Source organism: Hylobates moloch, unplaced genomic scaffold (genome assembly GCF_009828535.3).
Source record: "Hylobates moloch isolate HMO894 unplaced genomic scaffold, HMol_V3 SCAFFOLD_5, whole genome shotgun sequence".
NCBI lineage: Eukaryota > Metazoa > Chordata > Mammalia > Primates > Hylobatidae > Hylobates > Hylobates moloch.
In genome coordinates, this window is record NW_026652280.1 from 119,975,954 (window position 1) to 120,001,339 (window position 25,386).

The following is a 25,386-nucleotide window of genomic DNA, read 5'->3' on the forward strand; positions in this document are numbered from 1 at the left end:
AAAAATAAATACAAAATTGATATTGTTTTTCATATTTCTTCTGTAGTTTATGTGATTTAAAAGGCAGACACTGAATGGACTGTTTTCTAGTCTGTGGATAATCAAATATGGATTTACAACTGAACCATACCTCTTAAAACTGGATAGAAAGAAGCAGATGTGGAGTTCACAGTTTACTTCAGAACTGGAAAAAAGGCCAAACTTCATAATAATAAAATACTCTGAATAAAATATATTGTGATATTGTTAAGTTACCTGATAAGATAAATTTTATGGAATAAAATATTTCCTTTTAAGGACTTTTTTAGACTGATTTAAAATCATATTAAATATTATAAAACATTTTAATCTTACGTATTTTGTAAAAATGGTTAGGTTTTTTATACTGTGTTCCTATCTATTTTAGCTTTTCTGTTGTTTACCTATCTATAGCATGACATTTATATATTTTTATAAATGACATTCAGTAAAATGTACTCTGCATTCAAAATTCAGACAACTACATGTCTTTTGGTTTTTATTAATATCCTCAAATCTTTGTAACCCAAGTGTTATGAAGACAATTGAACTTCTGTTCATAAACTCAGAGTGGAATTGCTGCTGTCATCCAAAACGCATACCATAAGTAAAAGCCTGACAAGTTTAGCTTTGCTAATTGTGTCAGTGGTTGAGAGAAAGTGTTTACGCTTTGAAGTCAGAAACCCTTTGCTGTAAGATTTGGGTCAATCTGCCTTACTTTTCTCAAGGACAAGATAGGGGAAACAATTAGTGTAATACTTACCCCACTGTTTTGTTAATGAGGATTAAGCAAAAACAAAACAAGACATCTGCAAGCCAGTTCACAGTTGACCAACATCCCATTTGTTTCCTGTGCATCCCATCTGATCCTCATCTGACTAGAAGGCTCAAATGACTTACCTATGGCACACAGCCATGAGATAGCAAACTGAAATTTGAGCCTCGCTTTCTGGCCTCTAAGTCCAGTACTTTCTCTCCTAACTGACAAATAATAAATAAGGAGATGCTTTGAAATATAGAAAGTACTGTAGACACCAACAGTATTATATATTCTTGGCCCAATTTGATTAAAAACAACTCTACAGCCTTTTTTTTTGTCACACTTGGATCTTGACGATCCAATCAGAGGACAATGATCACAGAAATACGGATTGGATTTCTCTTCTTGATAAAAAGATTGCTCGTCATTTTTCAGCTTGTGTATCCTATTGAACGTACCTCAATGTGAAAAAGTCTACCTTTAAAATTGGGTGCCTATATAGCTACCTACTGGTGTGGTAATGGCTACACATATATTTTTCAGCATTTCAAATATATGCATTGCTTCAGCGTGAATTATGAAGTGAAATTCCATTTACTGTTTCTTATTTTTCCATTGGCACCCCCACATTCTTAAAGACAGGTTTCACTATGTAAAAGGTAGGAGATTTTCTGGGTGGGAAAGATGCCTGGTCCTCCCTAGGTGCCAAGAGCAGTAGTCATTGGTGGGGAGGGAAGGGAAAGTGCTCAGGGGCCTCTGTGGACGCAGTTTTCCAGGGCTAAGATAATTAATTGCCTAGAATACTTTTGAGAAATTACTCCTCCTTTTTGGGAGCTGTAGGAAAATTCAATAAATGGAATTTCATTGCTATGGATGAAGAAGTCAGACAAACTTTTACATTTCCAGTTGCTAGTTATTTTCAATTTCAAATGGCAATATTTTCAATCTATCAATACCCATTGATCACCAATTATATGCAAGAGTCTGTACCCCAATTTTTCATATCTATAATTAAATCCCACATAATGAGTTTCTATTTTGAAAGTTGAATGTATAACTTAAGGCTATAAGATCAGTTCAGAATCATCAGGTTTTAAAATTTCATACAAAAACAAAAAACGGGAAGAAACTTCTTAATTTCTTTAACATGATTTCTGAGATCATCATATTTAAAGCAACAACATAAGGATTCAAAGTATATCCCCCAACTATGATTTCAACCAATACAAGCGAAATCACAAGTGAAATCTACCACAGGATATTTGCTGCATTGAGAAAGTTCATTCTGGCTCAACCGTGGTGCGAATCGCCAGCCTCTCCACCCTAAATATCTCCCCGTAGCTCAAAAGGCACAGAAGAATAGCTGAAATTGTAATGGAACTGACCTATGCACACATTCTCATCGTCCAGTTGTGCAGAAGCATTTCTGAAGTAGCCCAGCCTGCATAACTCACAGTGCTGCCCTCTAGTGTTGTGTTTACAGCTCACGCAAATGACTGTATTTAGCAGATCGATATAACTGCATCGATTGGAGTGGCCGAAGCATTCACAATCTTGCAAGGAAGAACAGAAATGTATACAGAGTGTATACAGTAGCAGAGTAATAGCATACTACATGCTTGGGCAAAATGAGGGATGGAGAAAAGACGGTGGAATGGCATTACATGTATGTGATTCAACACAACACATGGTGGCAACAGGTGGTTGTGACTGGCATGGAAATAGCATCTGTTTCAAGCAGGATAGAAAGGTCGGACATTCGGAACAAGACTGAAGATTGTTAATTCTTGGCAGACAAGATGAACAGAAGCATTTGCAGGTGTACACCTTTTAAAATTTGGGAAGCCTCTGTTTCTAGTGATGAAAAAGTCTATTTTTATTTTTATTTTTTTGCAGATGGAGAATTTTAGTGTCTTTGCACCATTTCCCTTGTTTTCTCTTCATCTTTTCAGCCTTAAAAAAAGTGGGAGGGGGTTGTGTGAGCATTGAGAGTCTGAGTACCATCACCATGGCTCCTTTAGCTCTCTGACATCATGCCAAGACAGCAACTCAGTCGGGGTTTCATATACATCATGGCAAATTTAATAGGGTTCTAGACAACTAAACAATTCTTTATTTTTGTTTTCCCCCAATGCTAAGAGAAGATGGCTTTCTTAAGCCTTGCTTCAGACCAAATCTGTATGTATATGTGTGAAAGAATATTAAAAAAAGCAGGGAGATAATTTGTGTGAAAAAGTGCTCTTAAGATTTCCTCCTTTTCTCTTAAGTTTCAAGAATAGTTTGCTACAAAAGAAGAATTAGATAGCTACTGTGACCCCACCTTTCTTTTCCTTGTTTCTCTAAAATGTTAGAGGTGTCTCTGAGGCTTAGGAGTGATGGTGGTAATGACTAGACAGGGAGATGAAGAAGAGCATGAGAGTAGTTGGGGAAGGGTGGAGGGTGACTAGATTTCTTCTTTCTTGCATCTCATCTAGAGCAAGAAGTTGTAAATCCAATTCAACCTTTTTAAAATAAATGATAATGACAAAGTCTCTGTTGGTAGAAATAATTATCACAAAAGTGTGAGTGGTAACTAGGTAGGGTATCTGTTTTGTCTTCTTGGAATATGAGGGTAGGCCTAGTTGGACATTTATAAGGAAGGTCAACCAGGATACTGCAAATTTTGTTTAAAAATATTTCTTGCATCAATATCTATCTTGCTTTTATTTTATCCCATTAGAAAGCCAAGCACAGTCATTATTTGAACACATTCATTCTTTCATTCATTCACTCATTCAATAAATATTTTTATTGAGTTGGTCTACCTATGTGTCAGGAACTTGGCTAGGTGTTGAGTTACTATTTTGGCCTATATAAAATTTTTCAAATATTATATTTTGATGACTAGAATAAAAATGAGTAAGTGTTGTCAAGTAAATAATAATAAGAGGTGGCTAACTTTTAACCTTTTAAAAAAATTAATATGCTACCACTCATCAGAAAAGTTCATATTCATTTGTTAGAGAGCTAGTTACTACAATAGGAAGCTGAGAACAAGGTCCTGATGGAATGAAATCAAATCTGGATAGAAGCAGAGGAGGATACTGGAAATGGTGAAGAGTAGAAGATAACCAGAAACAGTGTCAGCAACTTTGGGACCCCAGTTGCTAAAAGAGAGGCGAGAAGAAAGGGGGGATCCTGAAGCCAAGCCACTTCCTTTATTTGAGGTGAGCTGTATCACCATGTGTACGTGCACAGGGAGAGAAGGATGAGTGTGAGGACAGGAAGAAGTCAGAGGGGAGGTGAATATGGAGGAGAGGGAGAGTACTGGGAGAAGGTGGCCTTGAGACTCCAATGTAGGAGACAGTGTAAGAAAATATCCATATAAATTTAGTAGTAAAGGCATGCCAAGTTAATAATAATACTACCACCAATAAGCATAGAGTTACAGATTACTAAATTAAAACCTCCTGTAAAACAACAAGCATTTCCCACCAATCCTCTGTACCGCTCTGAGTTATGCCTTGTTTATACTGGCATTACTGACTCCTGAGGAAGTCAGAAAGGCTTCTGGAGTCTTCTCTGTTGGAGGGTTTGAAATAAAGACAATCTTTCAGGACTAGAGCCTTTTGAGAGCAGTGGTCGAAGGAAGGAAACCCAATTCTCAAACCTAATTGCTTCCCAAAGACTTTTTGAGAACTGCCTGGAATTCCTGAGGAGGGGCAATAACAGCCCTGCCCCTGGGTCCCCTCCTCTGGAAGAGGTCTCTTATTGGCTGTCCTTCTTCAGGTTCCCTAACCCGGGTTGGTTCTTGGTACATCTAATTTAATTAATAGAGCTTTGTTCAAAAGCATCTTTTATGTGCAAAAATTCATCTAGGAGCTTTCTACAGTTACATAGAAGCTTGTTGCCTGGAAGCTTATTTAGTAAATAAGACAACATATGCTCAGATAACCAGAAAAAAATAGTATGTGCAGAGAAAAAACAGTGACACAAAGCAATCTAAGTAGAAGGAGAACTTGATTTAACATGAGGGGAATTAGAAAAAATGTCCTACAGGATGCGCACTCTGAATCTTCCTTAGGGCAGGTAGAGTTTATTAAAGCAAAACAAAATAGGAGGGAATGAGCATTTTAGGTGAAAGGAATAGAGTAAAGAGTGGGCAAAGGTATGAAGCTGGGGAAATGTAGAGAATAAGGCTAGTGACTTTTCATAGTATGGTTCCTTTGTGGGTACCTAAAGGATTCTGTACAGTCTGCCCAATGGCCAGAACTACATGCTTTAATCTACCTGACAAAGCTTTATCTGAGTAAGAAAACCAAATCTGTGAGATACCCAAGTTCAACAGTTTAAGACCCATTCCATGAATCTCTATAAATATGTTAAATGTGATATTATCACTACTATTATCAGAATTTAATGAATAGTACACATTTCTCTGGGGACATTAACTATTTATGGGTCTTGTTTAAAAACTAATTTATTAATTTTGAAAGGAAATGATAAATAATGGTATAAGAAACCATATTCAGCTAAACATACAATAGTATAAATTTATTTCAAATGATAATTGGATACTTTAAATGTTTTATAAGCATTAAAATGTTTTATAATGTAGAAAATGGATAATAATAACTTGATTCTTTTAAGACTTCCAGTACTCTTCTGAGACTTTGATAAAGCTGTCATCTCTGGCCATAATATATTTGAGCATATAAAATAAGAAACAGATCTTTGAAAATGATTTGAAAAACATGAGAGTATTATATAAATGCAAAGTATTTCAAATATGACTCTTAAACTGCTATATTATTTTTTGGAGTTCTGTTAATTTCCTACTTTTTAATACCTGGTCTTTCCACACAGGCACAGAACCTATTAAGATACAGCTTGAGCTGCATTATCCTACTAAGTTTCTGAAGGGATGATATTAATAGTTTAATAATTATTTGATTCTTCAAATCACTGACCTCCCATGACCTCCCATTTCTTCTTACATAGTATCCATAGTCCAATCCTTATAATCACTTCCTTTTATATACTCCCTTGGCCTTCCACCCTCCAATTATAAGGAAATCTTGATCCCAGTTAAAAGTTGATGCTGGTTAAATTCAGCTCTCCAGGAAGTCCTAGCCGGAGCTATCAGGCAAGAGAAAGAAATAAAAGGCATTCAAATTGGAAAAGAGGAAATTAAATTATCTCTGTTTGCTGGCAACATGATCATATGCCTAGAAAAGCCTAAAGATCCTGTAGGAGAATCCCAGACTGATTGCCGACTTCAGCAAACCCTCAGGATACAAAATCAATGCACAAAAATCAGTAGCATTTCTATACACCAATAACATTCAAGCTGCAAAGCAAATTAAGAACTCAATCCCATTTACATATCCCCCAAAATAAAATAAAATACCTAGGAATACAGCTAACAGAAGAGGTGAAAGATCTCTACAAGGAGAACTATAAAACACTGATGGGAGAAATTGCAGACAACACAAATAAATGAAAAAATTTCCCATGCTCATGGGTTGAAAGAATTAATATTGTTAAAATCACCCATTACTCAAAGCAATCTAAAATTCAATGCAATTCCTATCAAATTTCCAATGTCATTTTTCACAGAATCAGAAAAACCAATCCTGAAGTTCACATGGAACCCCACCCCCCCAAAAAAGCCCAAATAGCCAAAGCCAAAGCATTTCTAAGCAAAAGGAACAAATCCAGAGGCATCACATTGCCTGACTTCAAATTATACTACAAAGCTATAGTAACTAAAATAGCATGGTACTGGTACAAAAATAGACACATAGATCAATGGAAGAGAATGGAGAACCCAACAATAAAGCCACATACCCTACAACCTCTGACCTTCCATAAAGTAGACAAAACTAAACAATGGGGAAAAACACCCTATTCAATAAACAGTGCTGAGAAAACTGGCTCGCAATATGCAGAAGAATGAAACTGAACCTCTATCTCACCCTATACAAATATTAACTCAAGATGGATTAAGGACCTACATATAAGACCTGAAACCATAGAAATCCTGGAAGAAAATCTGGGAAAAACTCTTGCACATTAGCCTAGGCAAAGAATTTATAATGAAGACCCAAAAAACAAATACAACAAAAACAAAAATAAAAAAATGGGACTTAAACTAAAAAGCTTCTGCACAGCAAAATAAATAATCAACAGAATAAACAGACAACCTACAGAATGGGAGAAGTATTTAGAAATTATGCCTCTAAAGACTAATGTTTAAAATCTACAAGGAACTCAAATAACTCAACAAGAATAAAACAAACAACCCCATTAAAAACTGGGAAAGGCATGAACAGACATTTTTCAAAAGAAGACATACAAGTAGCCAACAAACACATTAAAATATTCTCAGTATCACTAATCAACAGAGAAATGTAAATTAAAATCACACTAACGTGCCATCTTACACCAGTCAAAATGACTCTAATTAAAAAGTGAAAAAGCAAGAAATGTTGGCATGGATGTAGAGAAAAAGGAATACTCATACACTGTTGGTGGGAATGTAAATAAGATCAGCCTCCATGGAAAACAATATGGAGATATCTCAAAGAACTAAAAATAGAACTGCCATTTGACCCAGCAATTCTACTACTGGGTATCTACCCAAAGGAACATAAATCATTATATAAAAAAGACAACTACAGTAATATGTTTATTGCAACACTATGTATGATAGCGAAGTCATGAAACCACCCTAAGTGTCCACCAATGGTTGGACACTTTTAAATAAAGAAAATGTGCATATACACCATGAAATACTATGCAGACATAAGAAAGAATTAAATCATGTCATTTGCAGCAACATGGATGGAGCTGCAGGCCATTATCCTAAGTGAACTAAGAGAGAAGCAGAAAATCAAATATTCCATGTTCTTATGTATAAGTGGGGGTTAAATAAAGGGTACATATGGACATAAAGATGGAAAAAATAGACTGTGAGCACTCTAAAATGGGGGATATTTGAGGGTTGTAAAATTACCTACTGGGTACAATATCCAATATTTAGGTGATAAGTATACTAGAAGCCCAATCCCCGGCCGTTATGCATGTAATATCCATGAAACACACAAGCACATGTACCCCCTGAATCTAATTTTTTTTGAATTCAACTTTTCATCTCTTCATGCTCATATCCCAGTAGCTAAATGTGGCTAGTTTTTCTCCAACCATTTAGAAACAAGTATCATTTGAAGTTCATGACCATAAACCTCAATGGGGTCCCCAGATCTGCCTGGTAATCCTTCCTGAAGCAGGGGGCTTCTGGGCCACCATATTCTCCTGATTCTCCTTCTTCCCTACCCATCATTGCTTTTTTCTCTCTTTTGCTTCTTGTCCTCATCTCCTCAAATGTCTCAAGGTTTAATCCTTGGACCTCTTTGTTCTCTATATTCACTCCAGATGATTTTTACCCAACCCCATGGTCTATATGCGGGCCATTCCAAAATAGTTATTTCCAGGGTGGACTGACTCCCCAGTTAACTAGTGAGACTCCCTTCAGAGTCATCCATCGTGTGCCACTGCCTTCCTAGAATTTCCACTTGGACGTTTTATAAACATTTCAACTTTAACTTGCTCAAAGCTGAGCTCTTGGGTTGCCTTCCTAAACTTGCTACTCACCCAGGCTGCCCTGTCGCAGTAAATGACTACTCCATTCCTCCAACTGCTTAGCTTCCACCTCTCACCATCTCTACCACCTTTTCCTCAGAAGCATCATCAGCCCTTACTTGGATTACTGCCATCGTCCCCAAACTGTTCTTCTGGCCTCAACCCTTGTGATAATGTCATCTCCACACAGCAGACAGAGTGACTCTTTCAAAACTTTAGTGAGGTCATGACATTCCTCTGCTCATCATCCTAATGGCTTCACATCTTATTCAGAATAAAAGAGGAGTTCATTCATTCTCTAGTGACCTGGCCCCTGTCCTCCCTGGGGGCTCATTGCTAGCTCTCTCCTCCTAATTCATGGCACAGTGCCTCCATGTTGCTCTTCAAACACACCAAGCACTTCCCAGGGCCTTTGCACTTGCTGGTCTGGAATACCCCCAGACATCTCCATTATTTGTTTCCCCACTTCTTTTTAAAATATCTTCTCAAAGAAAATTCTCTGACCATTTAATCTGAGATAATAGCCCCCACCCACATTCCCTAATCCCTCAATTTCCTAATCTTGTTTATATTTTTTCATAGAATTTATAATATTCAAAAAGTATTATGCAAAAATAATTTCTCTGCCTCTAGTTGAATGTAAATATTCAAGGGCAGACTGTGTCTGTTTTGTGCACAATTATAACTACAGAACTTAAGATATTGCCTGGCATACACTAAGCACTGAAAAAAATATTGTCAAATGAATGAATGAATGATGATCCTGAGACCCCTTCCTTTGGGGAACAGAGGAAGATACAGAGAAAAGTTATGTTTAATTCATTCCTTCATCATTTGAATTCCTGAAGAGAATCTGGCTATGTCCTATATATTAAGGAGTTTAGAAAAACAATAGCCACAGAACAAGCTACCGCTAAGTTAATGATTATTTTAGCTGAGAGTTCACTACATGTCTATTAACAGATAAGCTTAGGCAGAGAAAAAGCAGGTTTCTGAAAATTGCTGTGGTTTTATGTAGTTTTTAATGTCAAATTGCATTTCAGACAACTTTTGTTACTGTTGTATAAGCAAAGCTAAAGGGGGTCTTTAGCTGTATGTATACACAATGTGGCATGGCAACCACTGGCAACACGTATTTATTGAGAACTACCCTGTACCACGTACAACCATCATGTACCGGAAGACAAAGGGAATGAGGTCCAGGCCTTCAGTCTAGTGTGGGATTTCTCAACCTTGGTACGATTCCCATTTTGGGCCAAACAACTTTGTTGTATGGGGCTGTCCTGTGTATTGTAGGCTTTTCTGATGCATCCCTGGGCCCTCTACGGATTAGATGACTAGATGCGGTAGCAACCCCCAAACTGTGAAAAACAAAAATTTCTCCAGACATTGCCAAATGTCCCCTGGGGGGCAAAATCCACCCACATCCCCATTGAGTACTATTGTTCTAGTGGGAAGATAGAAAAAATACTATATATGTGTAATATATATGATATATTGAAACATAGAAGGCAGTTGTGATAAAGTACTTAGTACCTAGACAGTTAAGAGCAATGAAGGCTAGAGGTGTTTTACAAGGGGAAGGGTTCAAAGTTGACTTTCTAGATAAGGAAAGGACCGAGTCTCCTCTAAGGTTTAAAAGGTTCCTTTTGACCGACGCTGGCTAGGGAAGACCTGGGCAGATAAGATTTCCAGGAAATCAAGAGGTTGGACACAGAGAATGAAAGAAAAAGAATGTTACTAAGAGGAGGGGATTCAATTTCTCTTTTGCATCCTCGTTCTTACTGTTCCCCATGTTGCCTATAATTACATTAGTAAATTGTCTCTGTAAATATAACATAAAATACAATGAATGTGGCACAATTAGAACAGGTAGATTTTTTTTTTTTTTGGCCAAATGAGGAAAGCTAATTCAAATCCAGAGCTGATTAAAATTCACTTTAGACATTCAAAAAGAAAGAATTTGAGAAAAAGACCTCAAAGGTGAAGGAATTGGAACTCTAAAAAGAATTTTCCCTTCACTGCATTAAATGGAGTGATTCTGGGAATTAAGAGCCTCTAGCATTTTCTTTGTCTTTTCCCCACTCACCACCCTGTCTTGCATCCTTACATAGCTGTTGAAGCTCTTCCACACATATCATTTGACGATGATGTGAATTTGTCTCTGGTAAGTCTACCTCATTGGGTAGCTTCTCCCTGCCCCCAGGAATGTGTCTGGACCTCACTGGTGCTGTGTCCTCAAGAAACTAGAGATGCAAGTTCAAATTCCAGGTTCAGAGGCCTCTTGTATATCCAGCACGCTTGACACGACAGAAAAGAGATGAACTTTGTATGTGCTTTTTCCTTCCTTTCTCCTTCACCTCCTTTGTCTCTTTCCATATGGCATCCCTATGGTGGCTTCAGTGACTGCCTATATGACACACCACATACCCAAATTGATGTGTTACCCTCTGAGCCTGCATCTGTTCTTCTCATACAGGACTTATTTCCCAAAATTTCAAACCTAATTGGGTTCCCCTCAACCCAAATTGGCATCTTCTATGTTCCATGGTTAAAAGCACATTTGAGAAAATTTTGACATATGGTTTAAATACTCTTGGTTTCCCTTTTCCCATTTCCTGACCAGCTTCCACTTTTTCTCTATATGCCACGGAAGGACAAATTCAACATTGATTAAAATCTAGGAAATGACTAAATTCAATAAGGAATAGGAAAACATTATGGTCATTTTCACCAAATGGGTCAAACTAAGTTCAGATTTTATTAATACATGTATTTCTTTGTAAGAGGTGTTTTATGAAAAAACAAAAAACAAAACCAAAACGTGACATATGCCCAACAGTCAAGGGTGGAAAACAAGCACACCTGTTACACAGGACATTTAAAGAAAAAATGGTGAAATAAAAACAGAAGTCTTCACGTTTCCTGAAAAATCTTCATTCTGTGAATGACAGATGCTAGCTGGAATGGGCCATTCATGAGTCACAGATGAGATGCTGCTCACTTTCATTTAAAGAAAGTAATATAACTATTATTTTTGGATCCTAAGCAACACTTAATCCAGTGCAGATCTTCACTTGTGTTTTTCAAAGTTATTCAAAACAATTTTTTGGAAGCATAAATTCCAAGGTGTTTCATTTGTCACAAAGTGAAATGGGCACCATACATGGAACCTGCCATTCTGGTCTCATGAAAAGCATCCTTGAAACTCACTATAAGTGGGTTTCCTTATTTTCAATGCAAGTGAGTATCCATGATAGTGCTCTAACATTCATGTTCTAAACAGGAACCTCAACCATTATAATTCTTATTCACACATGAATCTTTCAGAAAACAAATGGAGCATTTTTAATTGCAGTCAAGTTTCTGAGTGAAGCATTTTTTTTTTCTTACAGATGATTCTCAGTACTATTCGATGCATTGATTGATATCAGTCAACATGCCTCACCAATAAGCTGATGGGTACACTTCACAGATATTCCAGATTCATACAGTGCAATGTTTCACAACACATAACACCATGAAATCACTGTATGAATCCAAGAATTCCTACCTCTCTTGTGGTTTGCAACTTGAACAGAAGAAACTGTTGACAAAGCTAATTTGGGAGCAACTGGATAGGTTTAAAAGAATGAACAGTAAATTAGAAACAATAGTGAAACGTTCAAACTGTAATAACTTATCACCAACCCACTTGAAAAGTAGCCCTAAATTAAGAGACTATTTGTATCTGTTGTTTCTGGGAGTTTGTTTCAGTCACAAAGTAAGGCTTGTATTTGGCTGGAAATGGTTCAACATTGTCAGTAATACAGTTTAGAAGTTTTCTTTTCAGAGGGAAAAATCATTACCATTTAAATCAAGAATCCAGTGAAGCAAGGATTGTTCCCATAACAATATGGATAGTAGGATCCCCTACTGTCAATCTTTTAAAATAGGAGTTGTGTTGTCAGTTGGCATTATCATTGCCTGGGTTCACCATGACATTCTGTGTCATGATAAACTATTCGACATATACACCATTTAGACTATTTTTGTTGAACTAATTAGGCATCCTAGAACATAGTCAGTCCCAATAGTCAGCCATTCAGCAGCATTTGGGCCTATCTCAGAGTCACCTTGAACAAGTATACCTTTAAAAGTTGTAGTCTTCTCAGCATTTATTACCTTTTTGATGATATCAGCTTGTTAATGGCAGGGGATTTCTCTCTATGTTTGCCTGCCATTTCTTTTCCAATTATTCATGAAGAGTTGCTTGTGAAAATAGCCAAAACAGAATAGAGCCTGATGTTCTTTGCAGATGCTGACAAGATAAATTATAGCTGCATAGAACTGGGCTCTGCTACAAAGTGTACCTTTCGCTAAAATTTCAAAATTTAAGCACTTTGCTCAACTATGCTGCTTCTCAATAGATTCATTTGAACTCGTTATCCACATTCTAAGGAGGTGCAACTGGTATTACATAATGATACTTCTGAAAGTGTTTTGTCCTGTGACTCTCACAGACAACACAGCAAAATAATTAAATGGGCCTATTTCAGGTTTTAGACAATGCATAATCTTGTTCAGCTCAAAACTCACTGTGGAGAAGTGTTGTCTTAGAGCCTGTGTTGTATAATTTGTGAACTATGAAATTCAATAGGAAATACTCAGTGACATTTCACTGAAGATGCTGTCATTGAACTTGCCAAGGAATAAAGCCACTAAACCTCTTCTGAATCCTCCTAGAATTATACTAATAGGGGCAAGCTTGATCTGTATTTCTTCTTTCATATATGTATGCAGAAACTTGAAAAAATTCATTTGGAGCAGATGATTAAGATAATTCTATTTGCTAGTAATATATGTATCTAGGACAGTCTAGATTTCATCACTCTGATCAAGGACTGAAAATGCAGCCCTTCCAATTTGACTTCTCAACAAATTGCTAATATATTTTGTTTTGCTTAGCAGCTATTTCCTGGTTCCTCCTTTTGCTCATTTCCTTTTCCATCTGTATTCATTAGAGTTTAAAAGGAACATCCTGTATATAACTAAGGAAGGTGGAAGCCAAAGATGTGCCTTTTTTTTTTTGAAGAAGGAAGAAGGCAAAATAATACAATATTATATTAAAATAAATTCCTATTTATACATGACTATATATACCTATAGGCTAGATGTCAATATGAATTTAACATTACACTGCAGCTTATGAAGTTTACTGCTCAGGCTTTAAAAGTTCTCTTTCTTCCTGCGTAATCACATTTCTATCAGTGTTATTTTCTTTTTTCTTTTTTTTTTTCTTTTTCTTCTTTGACATTAGGAGTCAGAAAATAATTACTGCTCTAAGGACAGAAAGAGAACAGATTGCTCTAAATGCTGGAACACATGAATGTTAATTGATAAAGAAGATAAAAGGAAAAGTTCCAACAAGGAAAATTTACTGTGATGTGAAAGACAGAGAGAGAGAGAGAGAGAGAGAGGAGGGAGGAGGTGGGGGGAGAGGGAGAGACAGGGAGTGAGAAAGAGTGTGTGAGAGAGGCTAAAGGGAGGGAGGAAGAGAGGAAAAAGGAGGAAGGGAAAGAGACAGATTGCTCCAAATTTTTGCAAGTCAATATGGAGCAATAGTCAGAGAAAATACATCTGTTAGGTGTCACAATACTACCTCTATGTATTTTCCCAGACCCTCAGTACAACTGAGGTACCGGTTGGTTGACTTAAAAATAAGAGGAAGACATCGAAAGGATAACTGTGCCACTCACACATTTTAAAGTTTTGTTTGTCCTCCACAATGTGGTGGTAACAGAAGTCTAGACTTCTCTTGGGACTGACTGACCTTCAATGTAATCTGGTAAAGGGCTTTTTAACTTCCATGCCATCTAATTTTCCCCTTCATCTTTCACTCTAGTATTTTTGGGATACTCTTCATATTAGAAAAAAAGATTGAATTATGATTTTTTCAAAGACATAGCATTCATGATAATGCTCTTATTTTGTGCTAAAAATGGCATATAGGATTTTCCCCCAAACATGTGGGATTTTATGTCAGTAGGAATTTTACATGCTCCTACCTTGTTTTGGGTTAGAAACCTCAAGGGAAGAAATATTCGGCCATATCCTATTAAACTTTGGAGGATCTGCATGCATCAGGAAAAATCAGGGTACGGTTATTTTCAGCTATAATGTCATTTGGTCTAAACAGAAAATTATATGGATAAAGACACAAACCACACATCTGCTCTTTAACTTGGCTGTGATGCACTTAAACAAAACATGACTCCCACATCAAACAAGAGCAAGCAATTGATGATTCCCAAAACATTGAATGGACATTAAATATATAGCTACTTCCCTACCAAAGCTACACATTTACTTTTAAAATAAGGTAGAGTGTTCTTACATACACACAAAAATACAAATAAGGACTTCAGCAATCCAAACTATTATGTAAAGCTGGTGCCTGAAACTAGAAGATAACACTAAAGAAATAATTTCTCACTTGAAGATTCCATTCTCCTCAATTTATATTTACAGATATGAACTTGTTGCATTCGTCTTTCGTGATAGATTCTTCGGGGCATGTTTTAAGTGTGAGCCATTATCTCTGAAAAGGAGTGGATATATTTCCTATTTTTGTATGTGTAGTTTCTCAGAAAAGGAAAGAGGGATAACTGGTGATTTTGGCTTATGGAGAAAGGTCCAAGATGCTTTCAGTTGTATCTAAGGTTCGTATGTATGGGTGTGTATATGTTTTCATGATGCCTTTACCTCAAAATATGTTTCTAGATTTATTGGTTCCAATGCAGAAATAAATAAAAGCATTAATTAATTTAAGAATTGGTATTATTTATGTCTCGGTATTATTTGTGTCTTCCAGTTATGGAAGGCAGAACAGCCAGGCTAGGATTTAATATTTTTAAACTATTTTTGTGAAGGTGCATAGGGCATGACTACTAAAGGAGCTATTTTATGACGAAAATCCTACCATCTATTGAGTCCAGTCTCAGAACCACATCTCTTGTGTTGTCCTTTGTTACCACCTAGGTCCATAAGGATGGCTCTTGGCTCTAAATTTCTGTAACCTGTTATTTTCAGTGCTCCTGTTTTCTCACTGATATGTGGACAGGCTTGAGTTTTAATATTGCCAGTTAAAGTTTTATAGGTCGATTTCTCATCTCTCTAATTGGATTGGATCTCTTTGAAGAAGGGCAAAGCCTTGCAGAGGGCTTCAGTAAATATCTGATAATTGAGAAATAGATATCAAGTGGCTATGCTACTGTAAACAGGTATTATCATGTTGTTTCCTCCATAATTAGATTATAGTGCATTCTTCCAAGACAAGAGACTTGCACTATAACTTTGCTTTTTTAAGTATTTGTTAGAAAAGCTGATCTGATAGAGCCAACAGAACTGTTGCTCTGTTTCGCTCTGTTCTCATACATATATCCACAAAGGCAAAGGCAATCTTGATGATATCTATGAAAATTTATGAATGAAGAAAGAATGTAATAATTTTCCACATCTGTACACAGGTGTTCTTAAATAAATAAATATTTGGTAACATGCAGGCAAAATACGTAAGTCAATTGACTGAATGTTGCTTTTCACTTGAGCATTTTGATGATGGGTAGACATTGAATGGTAGATATTGAATTAATAGGACAAGCCTACTTGATCTGTGATGATCAGCTTTGAAAAACTATAAATTTGTGTTTTGAGGAAATTAATATTGTCTGTATTCCCAGAAATTGTTTTATTTCATAAGCTTTCAACGTATTGGTGTGGTTTTACATAAAAATGTATTTGTATTATTAGTATCAGATTAAGACAATCTTAGTTTGGTGAACTAGCTCTCTCCATCTTCTTCTGTACAGAGACAAACATAGGTCATAAGTGAGGGTGATGTTTGCAAGCTTAATGTTAAGTAGCGACTTGTTTATCTTGATGAAATGCAAGTACTGGTATGATTTATTATTTTGTTATTGAGCTTTGCCAAGAAATTTAAGTAAAGATAATAATTTTATATTAAATCAATTTTAGAAATGAGTTCTGAAAAATAACACTATAAATTAAACTTTATTTCATATACTAATATTTTAAATATTTGTCTGTGCCTGTATTTTAGTATAACTCCTTTCTTAGTGTTTTATAATTTTTTTTCCCCCAGGATGCTGAGGTTCCAGTTTATGGATCTTCTTATATGTTTTTAAGAAATTAATGTAGGCCATTCTACTTTCAAATTGCTGAGACTTCTCGACCTGTAGGGACTTATCAAGATAGACACCTCACTTACAATCTGTTCCTACTGAGAATATAACTGTCTTCTGTATTGTGTACCTAAAATATTTTCTTGGGCTGGGGAAGCCTTTGTGTTTGCCTGGGAATATAATTCGACTTTTATTTTTTTCAAATAATTTTCATTATGTAGAATGCCTAACCTCCTTAAACTACTAAAACTCAGAACCACCAGCAGCCATCATATGAAAATCCTGACCAAATCCATACATATCTTCAGTGGGACAAAATTTTATGTGCTCTGCATTTTCCTTGGGAGGAAAAATGTTATCCTGTAAAAATGGATATTGAAATTTGTGGCCTCTAAACTCCTATAGTGTGTTACTGACTGCACATATACATTTAACATTTGGCCATCACGAGACTTTTTAAGTTAATATCTCATCTTAATTTTTTAAATGTATTTTGTTTTATAATTGCAAGGCCAAGTAAGAAAACAACTTAAAATTAGCCAATTACTGTCTGAGTAATTTTACTTTTTATTCTAATACCTTATAGCATGTAGTAAATGCTCAACAAATATTACTAACATTTAATTCCCAGAAGTAAATTAAGCATATTAGAGGCTACTTTAACAGCATGTCTGAGAGCAATTCTATCTTATCACATCCAATTCCAATGAAAGTTTTTGTAGAACATGAAGATTCTGAGAATTCTTAGTGAGAAAAATTCTTAGCAATGGAAACAAATTATAATACGTCAACAATATTTGTATTGCTTTTTTGTATGAACTGTTGTAGAATGTATTAATTTCATTTTTTTTCCCACAAATCTACTAGGGAAAATCTTTGGGTCAATATGAATGTCTCAGAGTGGTGTTTTGTTACAAGGCAAAGGGCACTGGGATTCAGAAGATGAGAGGTCTGATCCCTGTTTCGCCACTGAGGAGCTATCTGGCTGTTAATTTTTCCGGATTTTACTTTCCTTACCTGTAAAACAGGAATGCCAGATAAGAGATTTCTAAGGTTTCTCTCAGCTGACAATTTTCATCACTCCAGTGGTTTTCTCATGGCCTAGCAGCATCATAGTAAAGTTTATGGAAGGGTGATGCCTTTATGTATGAGGCATATGCCATCTGGAGAATCTAGTGGATTAAGAATTCCTTGTGCGATGAGGAAATTATCCCTACATGCCTTGACTATGGACCTTTTAACTGTTGGTTAAACCCAAACTGAATTGAGAAATTATTATAAGGGTGAGGGGAAGGATCACGATATGCTTGTAAATGACAAATCATTCAAGAATAGCTTTTTATGGAAACCACTTCTTCTTAAGGATCCTGGTTCCATACCTTTGGGAAAATTGACTGAATTTGTCTTGAGGATCTGCCTGATCAGGCTCCAAAGACTATATCTACATATGTAGTATGGAGACCAAAATCACTTATTCCACAACTGCCTCCTTTAAAAAATAAAATATCTGAAATGCCTTTCAGTTGCTATTATTAGTCTGAATTTTCAGATTGTATCTGTGGGAAGCCTAGAAAATAATCTATTTAGGATAAATTTATTTAAGATATGGTGCATGTAAATAGAGCTCAGGCTGGGTTAAAAGTCCAGTTCCACAACTTGTACAATTCCTTAACTTCTTTGTGCCTAGCTTTTCTCATCTGCAAAATGGAATAGATAATGACGCTCTCTGCTACTCATTGTTGTCAAGACAGAAAGAGTTAATATTTGCTTGGCATCGTAGTGAGCATTCCGTAAATGTTAGCTCATTCTATGTGTGGTTGCTATTGTAAATAAAAACCAGATTGCTGTACTATAAACAGTTTCTGACTCGAAGTAGGAAAATAATGTCTTCCCCTATTTTTTGCAGTATTGTTCTTAAACCAATTGATCTGATAAGTTAAAAAGACCTCTTAAGATATAGCTTACTTTAGAGAATAATCCAATTCTAGGGCCTCTATCAATTACTATTATTCAGAAAGCAATACAAATTATTTTGTAATACTGTGGACAATGTTTGATTTTTAACCTCTAATCTGAAAATGGTAATTCCTAAATTTCTTTTGGTTTAGAACCACATCAGCTTAGAATATGAATCAAATAGGTAGTTTCTCCAATTTTTTTTAAGAACCCACCCCCAAACTGTTTACATGACAATTTAGTGGTCGCACTTGAAATCAATTTTCATGAATGAGAAAAATTGAGATTTTGGCTGTAAAAATTAGACTCTGGAAGGAAATATTTTCCTCTTCTGCACCCAAGGAAAGCTCACTGCATTGTAAGTTGAAGAAAACTATGATAGAATTGCTAAACCTGACTGTCTAGTGCTGACGTCCCAGTGAGTCAAGCTGCAAAGCAAGCTTGAAACAGAAAACTAAAGACAGTTTATTTATATCAAGAAAGCTTTAGAGGTAGAGTTGCTTTAGAGTATTAAGTTGTCTTCTACCACACATGGCATCTACTGAGCAGCTTTCAAGTCACTTTGTGGATGGCCTTTCAGAACATTGTAAAATGTAACTTTCCCATCAAGGAGAAAGTTTTCTGATTTTTTTCTAGTATTGTCTACCATGTAATATCTCATATTTTAGTTTAATTTATATAAATGAGAAGGTTAATTCTAATGTCATGGTAGAATGAAAAAAGTCCTAGTTTGGAAATTGGACATTGAGCTGGAATTCTGGCTCTGTCATTATTTAGATGCTTTAGGGAATTCATTTAAGACTTGGCTGCCTGGTCTGAAAATGGTGAGGTGGATGAGTTGCTTTTTTATTAAGTTTCCTAACAACACTAATGCTTACATAATTTTTGGTTCTAAAATATGGCAACCTGTGAGAAATAGGGTACCACCATGATATGATATGCCACTGCTGAAAGGATGTTAGTGAACCTTCCTTAAATATTCTTCTTCCCTGGCATATGAGGAAAATATCTGGTGGAGATAAAATTACAAGGTCCCTTTGGGTTTATACAGTCACTGCTGTCATTCCTCAGGAAATCTGGAAATAGCATTTTTTTATTTGAAAAAAATTTTTAAGCACACACCGCATTTGGGATGGAAATAGCATTATTGATGCCCAGAAAGAAATCCACAGGACCATCCTGGCTAATATGGTGAGACCCTGTCTCTACTAAAAATCCAAAAACAAAATTAGCCGTGCATGGTGGCAGGAGCTTGTAGTCCCAGCTATTCAGGAGGCTGAGGTGGGAGAATGGTGTGAACCCAGGAGGTGGAGCTTGCAGTAAGCTGAGATTGTGTCACTGCACTCCAGCCTGGGTGACAGAGTGAGACTCCATCTCAGGAAAAAATAAAAAAATAAAAAAAAAAAAAATGAACAAAGCAAAACAAAACAAAACCAAAAAAACAGAAAAGAAAAGAAATCCACAGGAAACTCTAAAGTTCTACAGGAGAAATCCCCAGAGCCTTGGAGGTAATCTTACCATCTTTGCAGCAACGACCTACTATCAGAAACACACCATCATTAAACAGATGGGGAAAACAGAGTTTAGTGTGATATTGGTAGAGTTCTCCTTGAGATGGCATATCGAATTTTATTTTGTTATAAGCAACTATCTTGATGAAGAAAAATTTTTGGTTTACTGTCACAGAGTAGGCATAAGCATGCTTCACAATTTGCATAGCTAATTTCACGAACTGTTTCATGTTCCATAAAGTATCTGACATCTATACATTTTCCCTCTTCCTCAATATATCGAGGATGTTTGGTGGTAGAGGAATAGTATATTTTGAAAGGGGGAGATCACAGTCCTCCATCCCTGTCCTCAGACACCATGCTTGTAAGTTCTCCAGCTGACAACACAATAAGGAATCCAGAAATGAACCCTGATTTTTCTCCAGGACTCTACAGTTCCCTGCATAGAATGGCTCAATTAGGGATCAACAGGTCTTCTAAGGCACAGTGTAATGGATTGGAAAAAGTCTAGGGTAGGAGTCAATTAATCTAGAATTTTTCTTTTCTAATCTCTTCCACTTGGTATAATGTTATGAGTGTAGCCTTTGCAGCCAGATAGGCATTCCTGGTTGTACTGCACTGGGCAAGTTATGTGGCCACTCTAAACCTCAGATTCACCATTTGTAAAATAGAATTCTGTAGACATGTGGGAATACCTCCCTACAATTACTTTTCCTAGGCAGTGGCGTGGTTAGTTGGACAGCTCTCCATTGATAGTCCAAGAAGACTTCAGTTAATACTCACATCCTTGAAGTAACTGGCACAGTACAGGAATTCATAGTTAACACGACTAAAGTTTCATCAAATGAAACCTTTTGGAGATCTTGGCAAGTTTTTGCTTAAGCTAGGAATTTCCTGACCCCACAGAGATAACTGGCAAAGGCAGAGATATCAGCTCACACTTAAAAAAAAAAAAAGAAGTGGCTTGACATTGTAAAGTCACCTGGGAAAATGCTAATACATGATAAAGTTAATTTGCTCAAGGTGGGCAATTGTTGTCAATAAAGATTGGTAAACTTATTGGATTTTAAAAAAACATTTAAGTAGGAGATTATTTCAGCTTCTCCATTGGAATATTCGATTTGTTCTTCAGGATTAAAGAGGCAGCTATGTCCTAATGTTCATTCAATTTTAGGACAACCACAAGATTTCATGAATGTGAAATGCTAGTTACACAAATATGAAATGGTTCTGTGATGAGGATACTGGGTACATGATAGTCCCAAAGGCGTTTCATCTGGGACCTTAGCTTTCCTTCTAGAACATCAGCAAACAGTTCAAAATTAATGTAGCACACCATGCAATTTGCCTATTGTTACACTAGCCTGATAATTTTTTCCTCATTACATAAAACCTAATTAGTTAAAGGGCTGTTCAAATGAAACTTTTATTTGGGGGATTTAGAAGTATTAAAGCAAAGGGGAAAGAAAACCCAAACAAACACTGCAGCTCTCTGTATAACATGAATGCTATTATTAATAACTCTTGGGTGGGAAAATGATTAACCTTGTTATTTTCTTCACTATCCAGGTTTCTACAATAAATCAGGACTGCACAAAAATATTTGGATGCTGTATGGAAAACAACTTTTACAAGGTCTCCAACTGGCATAAAATGTTTTCAAGTATGAAAACATCTCTGGGCTTCCTCAACAGGCTGATAGATCCCTGCAGGTAGCACTTCCCTTGTTTAATGGTCTTGCCAATTAAATCAAATTAGAGATGAATTTTTTAACTCTGTGATGAAGACACTGCTTATTATAAGATAAAACAGGACAATTAGCTATTTCCCTTAAGTGAACTGTTGTTTTAAATTGAATAAGTTAGGGGTGGGGGACAGGACAGGAATAGCCAAACACCTTCCTCAGTATTCTATGCTTCATATAACATCATGTCAGTCATTTGAAAGTAATTTAAGGAAATAATCTAGAGTCAGGTTCACAAAATGTTTACATCTCTCTTTTCTTTTGTTTGTATTATTTAAAAAATTCCATTTATTTCAAAACTCCAAGAGTTCGAAATGGTCTTCCTTGATGTGATCTTTGTTTTGTGGATAGTTTAACTTCAACCTCTGACTCATCTGTCATTCGCTTTTGTAAGATGTGATAATCACCCACACAAATGTATTTGCATATTAGGCCAATTCTTGCTGGTCTAATTATGCTCTTTATAATATAATGTTTAACATAATTTGTGTAATCATTTGGTTTTCAGGACCAAAGATCAGATGATATATATATTAGAAGGTAATGATCAGTTTATCACTTGAACAAAAACACCCACACCAAGCCAACTATTACTTTGGATTATCAGCAGCAACAAATATTCACTTGGATAAAATCATGAATTTTACTTATAAGTGCATAATACGCTTCATTAAAAAATGCAATCTGAAGGAATTCCCACCACATCAGGTAAAGTGAAAACATAGATCATAAGGCTCAAAGGCTACAGATTTATTTTGGGATTCATTAATTGCTGACAATATCACCAGCATTTTTTCAGCCATGGCCAAAGCAGATCAGAATGACTGAGTTCTAAGTCAAGTATCCTTAGGATTATTGGGAAACCTACTGGTTAACAGATAGACAACAGCAGGTACGAATGACCTTAATGGGAAATTTGTTTCAAAAACATTTTTAGCAGATGATTGGAAAGGATGACCACTCTGTCCATGCATTTGAACCTTAATACAGGCACTGGCATTTTGAGATCTATACTGAAATTTATTAGGGCTCCAAAACCTTTAATCACTGTGTATACAGAATACGTATGTAAACTGATGGTTATATACATCAATAATCTACATCGATAATATACATCATTTATTTTCCTTGAGCTATGCTGTGATAATCGGGGTCTCATGGGTGTTACATCTGTTATAATGGTATCTTTCTATATAGTTAGTGGAATTATAGTCATTGATTCCTTCTTTGGGGTAATGCAAAAAGCACTGACAAACACCCATAACTTAGCTAAATATCCAAACAGCTTCCTTTTCTCTGGCTTGCACCTTGAAAACCCCATTCCCGTGCCCTCTGGAACAGGCAGTGTCGTCTACGTGTGAATTCTTGCCCTTTGGAGAGGAAAGGAATCCACGAGTGCACACAACAAGCACCTTATAAGCCCACAAAGAAGGAACTTTCGAATGCCATTAAAGCAGCCTAGAAGATACAATCACGTTTGATGGTTTTACTTTAACTCTCTTTACCTTAAAAGCCAGGCAACAGGTAAGCTAGTCATGTGGGAGGTTGAGTGACCTCTGGGAGCTCTTACATCCTGCTTGCTGGAAATCTGAGAAAATACCCATTGCATTCTAAGCAGAACATCCAGAGGCATATTGAAGGGAGAGTCCAAAATATCACTTTTAGTCAGAGGGTTTTTATTAGGAGTAAATTTTCCTAAGTTCTTGATAATAAAGGTTAATATATTTTTTTCAAAGGCACAACAAAGCATCCTTTCAGGTCACCACTGACTTCAAAACAAAACAAAACAGAAATTTCCTGATTTGGTGTGTAAAAGGTCAACATCTGCTGATGCTCAGATATGCGGGATGTGGTGGAGGCGGCCGAATGGGATGTCGAGTGAGCAGTACAGTTAGAGGGGCCATGCAACATACAACTGACACTCCAAACAGAAAGACACCCCAGCGCCAAAGAACTACTTTTCCATCCATCCATTTCTGAAACTTTCGACAGGCCAGATCACTATAGCAGCCTCAATAATCTGTGTCAGCTTGCTTCTACTTGCTTCCCTGTTGCACTAAAATGCACGTGCAAATGCAATTGTCAAGGCCTGAAAGGAGCACATTGTGGGGTATATATACAGTTAGGCAAATGCCAAGGGGGATACTAAAGCAGAAAAATTAGATTATTAGAGCTGAAGGTTTTCATTTGCAAGTTTGTAACACTGATGCTGTTTCAACAAGATCACAAAGAGGATGCTGTAGCATTAGGCTGGTGTCTCTAAATGGATGTGAACACTACTTCTATTTACAAAGTGGCCAATTTTCATGGCATTTACCACATCTAGCGCTTAACAAATCAGTGTCCAGGCCTATTCACAAGCTCAAGTAAACTGGGTTGATTTATAAATTGGGAGATCTGACTGCGCATTTATAAGAAGCAGGAAGTTGCTTTATCCAAATTATCACAGTATTGCTTTTTAGATGGATGCTGGGAATCGCAATTATTCAATGGCTATTTACACTGCGATCACCCTGCCTGGCACAGCACCTATGACACAAGCCTGTGAGGGGGTGACACTACAGTGAAAATTCTCTCCGCTTACCATGCATAATCTTGCTTCCTCAGTAATTTATTTCTAATCAGTTACTTAGTAGTTGTTCAAAGATTTTAGCCATTAGAGATAAACGGTGCAATATATAAAAAATATGTAAAATTTTGCTCTGTAAAGCTACTGGGCATTTTCTTAATGTGAATTTCAGGCTTGGCATGAGGGCATCATTATTTTACACATGAAGCAGGAGCTACACCTGGTTCTCCCATGATAGCTGGAAGAAAGTTCTTTGTAGTGATACTGGAGAAGTGTTCTATAGATGGTTGAAGAGGGGTTTCTCTTCAATTGCTTAGATTCATACTAAAAGATTTATTAAAGGAATTTCTAGTACTCTCACTCCCAAATTCACACATTTTTTAATATTCTTTCTATATCAAACTCAAAGGTAAGTAGTCAAGAAGACATAGATCATTGTATTTTAGGAAGGAGAAATGAATATACAGATTCTCTTTTTCCTTTATCTCTCCAGAAGGACTACTGATCACAAACTTGCCTGTTTCAGGCCTTCACAAAACCTAAAGTTTAATGCATTAACAAAATTCCCTCCCCTTGGTTTCATGGGCTTTTTCTTGGGTTCCAATGCATATACCCAAGGCATTCATTGGCTTTCATTTTCTGCTTTTTAAAATTATGTTAGACATCCAAATCCAGTCTAAGAGAGAGAGTTCAATTTCTTTGTTGGTTTCTAAGTATGGATAAATAGGACTACTTATATTTTTGCTAAATGATGATGATTATCTAAGGAATTGCACCTGAGTCTAGGTAGCCTTCATTGGTTAATAGTCAGAAAAGTCATAGCACTGCCATGTTCATGGAGTTATGCACAAATAATCATTTTATCTGTGTTCTTGCCAGATCTGTGCAGAAAATCAACATAAAAATGCAATTCACAAAGAAAATACCCTATTACATCAGAAATGGACACTGGGAAAATAGATCTGAGGAGCTGAACAACAAAGCAAAGCTAGCCTAGACTTGGTGTGGTGTTTTTTTGTTTT

At 36.3% G+C, this 25,386-nt stretch overlaps 1 protein-coding gene across 6 annotated transcripts in view; it reads right to left on the reverse strand.

Annotated features, from left to right (window-relative positions):
* NTNG1 (netrin G1) overlaps positions 1 to 25,386 on the reverse strand; it is a 348,354-nt gene that overhangs the window by 52,772 nt on the left and 270,196 nt on the right. For 2 of the 6 annotated variants that reach the window (XM_032155206.2, XM_032155207.2), the window contains exons 6-7: positions 14,449 to 14,514; positions 11,955 to 12,014 (exon numbers count right to left, since the gene is read on the reverse strand). The exons of 3 other annotated variants lie outside the window; for them this stretch is intronic. In XM_032155206.2, coding sequence (XP_032011097.1) covers positions 11,955 to 12,014; positions 14,449 to 14,514 — 126 coding nt within the window. Of the gene's footprint in view, positions 1 to 2,163; positions 2,332 to 11,954; positions 12,015 to 14,448; positions 14,515 to 25,386 lie in introns of all 6 variants that reach the window. One more of the 6 variants, XM_032155210.2, reaches the window with a different exon arrangement.